Below are 8417 nucleotides of genomic sequence, written 5' to 3' on the forward strand. Positions count from 1 at the left end.
CACACACACACAGATCTACAGCGCCCTCAAAAGTATTTACACACTTAAACCACATAGGAAATCTATAAATGTTATTGTATTAGATAAAATATTAATACATGTCAATTTATTAACTCTAGTGCTGGATTATATTTAATAGTCATATATAATAATAATAATAATAATAGAATTAGTCTAAAAAGGTCAAGTTTACTCGTGTGTTTTTTGTCCGGTTTTTATGACTCATAATCTGATACAGAGAGAATATGGAGGAAAAACAGCTCAGTTTTATTTTAAGGCCCAAACTGAGCAGAAATATGCAATTTGGTGCAGATGCTTATGATGAAATCATGATGTTTATAATGTAAATCAGTGAGATCTTTCTAAAAGTAGAGCAGATACTGATATAAACTGATGTAAATATGAGTCTGTGCTCTGTATCTCCAGTAATGAGATGAGATGTAAATGATCCGCTCCTATAACGTTTGAATGTCTTCCTTCACACTGAGAATAAGAGTCGTGATGTAGTTGATCTGTGCACTGAATGAATGTAAAATCATGCCAGTTTTGTAACGCTGTAGAAATAAACAAATGAAACGAATGAAATTTAGAGAACTGTGTGTGTGCTTGGGTTTATAACTTTAGTTATTTTCATAGAGCTCATTACACCTGGCCAGGTGATACTTTACATGAAAAAAGAGATTTATATCTTTGCAAAACAAAAGCTATTATGTCTTTTTCTTTTTTTTTTTGCATAATGCAATGATTTTTTCATTGCATGATTCCTCTATTTGCAATTCATTGTACATCCACAATATGCAAATGCAAAGTGAAGAAGGATAATAAATGTTTGGTGAAGTGTAAAATGCACAGTGCAAATGTACGTTTTAATGTGATTCAAAAGCGATGAGCGATGTCAGACTCAAAGTCGTTTTAAAAGTGGAGCATGTTATTGATGAACGATGAAAGATGAATTACCAAAGGAAATCGTGTTGATGTTGATTTTGAGGAAAGGCTGAACACGGTGAAACTGTGATGAGATTGTGTGTCATTTCCTCTGGTTTGGTCGGTTTTATCTGAGATATATACCGTATATCAGGATGATTTCTGCTCTTGCTGACTGTCAGCGCTCGAAGCCTCCTCCTGGACCTTCACCACAGGGCCGAACGCTAATTGGGTTTCGATTCCGACGGGAGTCTTTGCTGCTCAGTAATCATGAATGATTCAGACTCATAGCTAAAGATTCATCTGCGCAGCTTTGGGATGCTTGTGTCTTTACCCAGCATTTAAGAGCAGAGCACTGAGCCAAATTCATGTTTAATTAATCATTTAAAAAAAAATCTATTCACCTGGCAAAGTGGTTTCTGCAAACTATGCACTATTTTTTATAGGTTTTAGGTTTAATGTATTGAATGGACACACTGTGAATGTAGTAGACTCTTAGACTCCTTACTAACTGATTTAACTCCAAACATATTAGTTTTGTTGGTCTCAGTTAAAGTTTAAGTTGATTCATTGTTAAATTATAGTTTTGCTTTAAATAAAACCAGTTCATTTAGATTTTACCATTTTCTGCTGTCTAGCTGATTGTGCACTTTTAAAACACTATCTGTAATAATTTATTGAATTGCATGTTGGTAAACAATAGTTTTTATAACAAAGCTAAGATTGAATTATTGATCTGATTACTGTAACAAAAACAAAGCCAATGTTTAAATTATTTTATGGTTTTTGCTAAATGTTTTTTTTTTTATAACAAAAGTCAAAGCTATCATTTAAACCTTTTAGTATTTTATGATAAATATTTAGTTTTTATATCAAAAACAAAAGCCCATATAAATTTAAATAATTTAGTGTTTTGATAAATATTTAGTTTTTATGACAACAACAACAAAGCCAATATTTAAATGATTTTTTTTGTTGTTGTTAAACATTTTGTTATTATATCAAAAACAAAGCCCATATTTAAAATATTTAGTTTTTTTGTTGTTAAACATTTTGTTATTATAACAGTCAAAGCCGTAATTTATAATATTTAGTATTTTATGATAAATATTTAGTTTTTTATATCAAAAACAAAGCCCATATTTAAAATATTTAGTGTTTTTTGTTGAGCATTTAGTTTTTATGACAACAACAACAAAGCCGATATTTAAATGATTTAGTTTTGTTGTTGTTGTTGTTAAACATTTAGTTTTTATAACAGAAACAAAAGCCCATATTTAAATGATTTACTTTTTTTTGTTAAACATTTTGTTATTATAACAAAGTCAAAGCCATAATTTATATCATTTGGTATTTTATGATAAATATTTAGTTTTTATAACAAAAACAAAGCCTATATTTAAAATATGTAGTGTTTTAGTTTGTTAAACATTAAATTTTATAACAAAAACAAAGCCCATATTTAATATATTTAATGCTTTTTGTTAAACATTTAGTTTTTATAACAAAAACAAAGCCAATATTTAAATAATTTAATGTTATTAAGTAAATATTTTGTTTTTATAACAAAAACAAAGCCCATATTTAAATAATTTAATGTTATTAAGTAAATATTTTGTTTTTATAACAAAAACAAAGCCCATATTTAAATTATTTAATGTTTTTAAGTAAATATTTAGTTTTTATAACAAAAACAAAGCCCATATTTAAATTATTTAATGTTTTTAAGTAAATATTTAGTTTTTATAACAAAAACAAAGCCCATATTTAAATTATTTAATGTTTTTAAGTAAATATTTAGTTTTTATAACAAAAACAAAGCCAATATTTAAATTATTTAATGTTATTAAGTACATATTTAATTTTTATAACTAAAGCGATGCCTATATTTAAATGATTTAGTTTTTTTTGTTTAACATTTAGTTTTTATAACAGAAACAAACCCATATTTAAAATATTTAGTGTTTTTTGTTTTTTTGGCAAATATTTAGTTTTTATAATAAAAAAACAAAAACCAATATTTAAATTTAGCGTTTTTAAGTAAATATTTAGTTTTTATAACAAAATCAAAGCCCACATTTAAAATTATTTAATGTTTTTAAGTAAATGTTTAGTTTTTAATAACAAAAACAAAACCCATATTTAAATAACAGTTTTTTTTGTTAAATATTTAGTTTTTAATACAAAGTCAAACCATAATTATATCATTTGGTATTTATGATAAATATTTTGCTTTTTATATCAAAAACAAAAGCCCATATTTAAATAATTTAATGTTATTAAGTAAATATTTTGTTTTTATAACAAAAACAAAGCCCACATTTAAATTATTTAATGTTTTTAAGTAAATATTTAGTTTTTAATAACAAAAACAAAACCCATATTTAAATAACATTTTTTTTGTTAAATATTTAGTTTTTAATACAAAGTCAAAGCCATAATTTATATCATTTGGTATTTTATGATAAATATTTTGCTTTTTATATCAAAAACAAAAGCCCATATTTAAATAATTTAATGTTATTAAGTAAATATTTGTTTTTATAACAAAAACAAAGCCCACATTTAAATTATTTAATGTTTTTAAGTAAATATTTAGTTTTTAATAACAAAAACAAAACCCATATTTAAATAACATTTTTTTTGTTAAATATTTAGTTTTTAATACAAAGTCAAAGCCATAATTTATATCATTTGGTATTTTATGATAAATATTTTGCTTTTTATATAAAAAACAAAAGCCCATATTTAAATAATTTAATGTTATTAAGTAAATATTTTCTTTTTATAACTAAAGCGATTCCTATATTTAAATGATTTCGTTTTTTTGTTAAACGTTTAGTTTTTATAACAGAAACAAACCCCATTTTAAAAATATTTAGTATTTTTTGTTAAAAATTTAGTTTTTATAACAAAAACAAATCCCATATTTAAATTGTTTAATGTTATTAAGTAAATATTTAGTTTTTATAACTAAAGCGATGCCTATATTTAAATGATTTAGTTTTTTTGTTAAACATTTAATTTTTATAACAGAAACAAACCCCATATTTAAAATATTTAGTTTTTTTTGTTAAACATTTAGTTTTTATAACAAAAACAAAGCCCATATTTAAATTGTTTAGTGTTTTTGAGTAAATATTTAGTTTTTCTAACAAAAACAAGCCAATATTTAAAATATTTGGTGTTTTAAAGTAAATATTTAGTTTTTCTAACAAAAACAAAGCCCATATTTAAAATATATATATTTTTGTTAAACATTTAGTTTTTATAATGAAAACAAAAGCCCATGTTTACAGTATTTCGTATTTGCTGGTAATATCTAGTTCTTGATGATCGTTCATCACATTGCTCCACATCTGAAGCGTCTTTGTGTTGTAGATTAATGTTAACCAGTCATTGTATTAATCTAATCTTTGATGTCTTAACAGTTCCTTCTAGTACTAAATTTTTGTTTTGCTGTGACTAAAAACGGTAAAAACCCTTTTACAGACTGCACTCATGTATGTTATTTTATCTCTCTTTCCCCCATTTGTTTGGCCTGATGATGTTCAGGATGCCAAAGTAAGTTCATCTTTTATCTGCTTCGTTTCTGTGTGTTGTAAATGTATTTGTGTCATCAGTGAGTCATTCATGTCAGCCCACATGCTGATTATTTTCAGATCTCAGAGGATAATTTTAGCTCTGCTCATCTCCATGTGCTTCATACATATCAAATAAACCTGCTGAGCTTAGAGGGGTGCCACCGAACAACACGCCAGCAGAAAATAATTGCAAATGTATATTTAGCACCCTCTTTTTATTTGATAAGCCGTTTGTGATATCCGTGTTGTACATTATATCTTCTAAAAAGTGCTTTGCCTTTCAAAAAGGTTTTGTTAAATATGCTGTGTTGACTGTGTTAATGAAAATAAAATGATAGTTGTTGAGGAAATCATTCATAGTTTTGAAATACATTCAGTCTTGCCGAAGAGCTGTATTTCAATTTTTTTTTATAATTGAGAAGTTTAAAAAGATAAAAATCTACATATTTACATAATGAATGCTATAGAAAATACAGATAATCTGCAAAGTTAGACTGATTTATTACACAAATGTATTATGGCATTAAGTAAAACTTAAAGCCTGTATCGTAATTATTTAGTGTTTGTTTTATGAATATTGTTTTTACAACATCAACAAATGTAGTATTTTTTTAACTTTTTCTTTTACATTTTTTGTTGGTAAATATATTAATATCTGATTTTTATAACAAAATCAAACCCAACATTTGAATTATTATCTAATAATCATGTTGTTAGTATTTGGTTTTTAAACAAAAAAGTTTTATAAAAAAAACAAAAAAAAAAACAAAGGTAACATTTGTATTATTTGTTTGTAAATATTATATATTTATAACAAAAGCAAAGCCAAAATTTATTATTTAGTGTTTGGTGTGTGTGTCTATATATATATATATATATATATATATATATATATATATATATATATATATATATATATATATATATATATATATATATATATATATATATATATATTTTTTTTTTTTTCTGGAATAAAATACAAACCTAGCATTTTAAATATTTCATTTTTGTTTGATAAATATTGTTTTTATAATAAAAACAAAGCCAACATTTAAATTATTATGTGTTTATTGGTAAATATTTGTTTTGTAACAAACACACGCAAATATATATATATATATATATATATATATATATATATATATATATATATATATTACATGGTGCTTGTTTAGTAAATATTGATATTGATTTTTGAACATTTGAATTATTTGGTTTTCGTTTGGTAAATATATATATTTTTTGCTAACAGAAAAAAGATAATATTTTAATTATTTAGTGTTTGTTTGGTAAATTTTACTATTTGTTGAGTAAATCGTTTTCATAAAATAAACAAAGCAAACATTTTTTTTTTAGTGTTTGTTGATAAATATTTGGCTTTCATAGCAAAAACAGCCAACTTTTGTATTTTGTAGTGTTTGTTTAGTATATTTAGGCCCTGGAGCAAAATCCAACAATACATTGTAGGGGTCAAAATTATCGATTTTTCTTTTATGCCAAAAATCATTAGGATATTTAGTAAAGATCATGTTCCATGATGATATTTTGTAAATTTCCCACCCTACATATATCAAAACTTAATTTTTAATTAGTAATATGCATTGCTAAGAACTTAATTTGGACAACTTTAAAGGTGATTTTATCAATATTTGGATTTTTTTGCACCCTCAGATTCCAGATTTTCAAATAGTTGTGTCTCAGCCAAATGCTGTCAGATCCAAACAAACCAAATATTAATGGAAAGCTTATTTATTGATAATGTATGCATCTCAAATTCCAAAAATGTACCCTTATGACTGGTTTTGTGGTCCAGGGTCACATATTATTTTATAACTAAAACAAAACCAGCTTTTGAATGAATGTTGGGTATAGAGTATTTGTAGTGTGTAGCAGAGTTTCAGGGTTTGTATGTGTTGTGTTTGCGTGTGATTCAATGCTCGAGCCTGTGATCAGGGAAAGTGTTCGTCTTCCTCCCACAGGAAGCAGAGACTCCCCGCAGCGTCCTCGAGGAGATCGGACTCACATAAACCCCTCCGAGACGACCGTCCCAAACACACACACACTCACACACTCACTGAGAGCCTGACCACTGCAGATGTAGCAAACACACACACACTTCACCATGTTTCCGTGTTGGTCGTCTTTCTTTCCTCCTCATGCCATTGCTTTGTGAGCAGAAGAAGTTTCAGAAATGTGTTGAGCGCTGGATGACACATCCTACTTTACATCTGCTGTGACGATCAGCGTCCCACACACACCGTGCTGCTCGCTTCATCAAACACATGAGATCCTCTCATCGTTTGGAGTGCGTATAATCAGATATTCCCACTTTAGACACTCAGTCGACTATCTTATGGTGTTTGAAAATGTATTACGTGGCATAGGGAAGTTATATAATTTAGAAAATAGAGCAAAAGACACAAAAGGGATTCATTCACAAAACCAAAGAGTGCTTTCTTGTGTTAGATAGTAGATTAAAGTTGGTAAACATCAGACCCAAGACATACTCCACACAAGTGTATAGAAGCAAACGATTTAATGCTCGAGAAAATATTTAAGCCCAAATTTAAGATTCATGAAGTTTGGATTGCCGAGTTTTAATAGAAACAAACTTATACATTTAATGTGATGTATATTTGTATTTATTTGTGCATACATGGAAAAAAGTCAGATTTCTGCATTCCAAAGAGATTGCATCTATTTGATTTGATATAAAATCATGTTAATATTGCATGTATATAAAAATAGTGTAGAATCAGCATAAATCTGTTTACATTTTTCAATCAATAAGTATGAAGAGGGTTAAAATATGACTTTTTGTGGATCAAGCAATACTAGGTTAAAATGTGTGAGATTGAAAGCAACTGGATTTATTGATGATAAATATATTATAAAGTTTGTAACTGTGTGTTTAAATCTCATTCAGTTTATGAGTTTAATACAGAAATCTGATCTTTTTTCAGTTATACAAATATGCATCACATTACGTTTCTTTGTTTGTTAAAAGTGTGTAATTCAAATGGATGGAAGATTAATGTGCAATTCAAATACATTCTGTGAATCTAAAATTTAGGCCTAAATATTTGTCAGTTGTTTTATTCTGTGGTTGTTTTTTTTCTTGCATTTGTATTCAAGTAAAGTGTGTTTCTGTCGTCAGAATGGGTTTATTTCGCTAACCTGAACAACCTCACTGATTTACCACTGTGTTAACCAGGCAACTAACACTTGACCACTGTTACCTTCACTGTATCTGTGGTATTTACTGAAATTAGGAGTTATATTTGAGTAAAATGATTACTGAACACATTTATACGAATGCTTCTCCATGACAGTATTGTTCACGGTATTGTTCAGTATTGCAAACATTCAAAAATAAATATTTGCTACTCTCCCTCAGATCATCCAAGATGTAGATGAGTTTGTTTCTTCATCAGATTTGGAGAAATGTAGCATTGCATCACTTGCTCACCAATGGATGTGAATGGGTGCCGTCAGAACGAGAGTCCAAACAGCTGATAAAATCATCACAATAATCCTCAACACTTCAATCTATCAGTTAACATCTGGAGAAGACAAGACACAAATACATAACTAAGATGTCTCTCACATATTTGTTTGGATTATGGACAGCTTTTATCTTCTCCAGATGTGAACTGATGGACTGGAGTGATGTGGTTTATTGTGATGCTTTTATCATCTGTTTGGACTCTCGTTCTGACGGCACCCATTCACATACTTGGGCGAGCAACTGTTGAAATGCTACATTTCTCCAAAAAAACTAATCTTCATCTTGGACAGCCTGAGAATGAACACATTTTAAGCAAATTTTAATTTCTGGGTCAACTGTTTTAGATGAAACCCACAGGTGTAGTGACTGTCAGGTTGTTACATGCGTGTTGTTTAACA

The 8417-nt window shown here is 27.4% G+C and overlaps 1 protein-coding gene across 3 annotated transcripts in view; it reads left to right on the forward strand.

Annotated features, from left to right (window-relative positions):
- Positions 1–7976, forward strand: part of LOC113041231 (AP-1 complex subunit sigma-2) — a 24192-nt gene extending 16216 nt beyond the window's left edge. The window contains exons 6-7 of one of the 3 annotated variants that reach the window (XM_026199655.1): positions 4480–4488; positions 6491–7976. Coding sequence is in view for 2 of the 3 variants with exons in the window: in XM_026199654.1 (XP_026055439.1) it covers positions 4480–4488; positions 6491–6538 (57 nt within the window). In the remaining variant the exon portion in view is untranslated. The remainder of the gene's footprint in view (positions 1–4479; positions 4489–6490) is intronic. The other 2 variants (XM_026199654.1, XM_026199658.1) reach the window with 2 other exon arrangements.
- Positions 7977–8417: the final 441 nt, after the last annotated feature.

The sequence above is a fragment of the Carassius auratus genome, chromosome 23 (assembly GCF_003368295.1).
Source record: "Carassius auratus strain Wakin chromosome 23, ASM336829v1, whole genome shotgun sequence".
NCBI classification, from domain to species: Eukaryota; Metazoa; Chordata; class Actinopteri; order Cypriniformes; family Cyprinidae; genus Carassius; species Carassius auratus.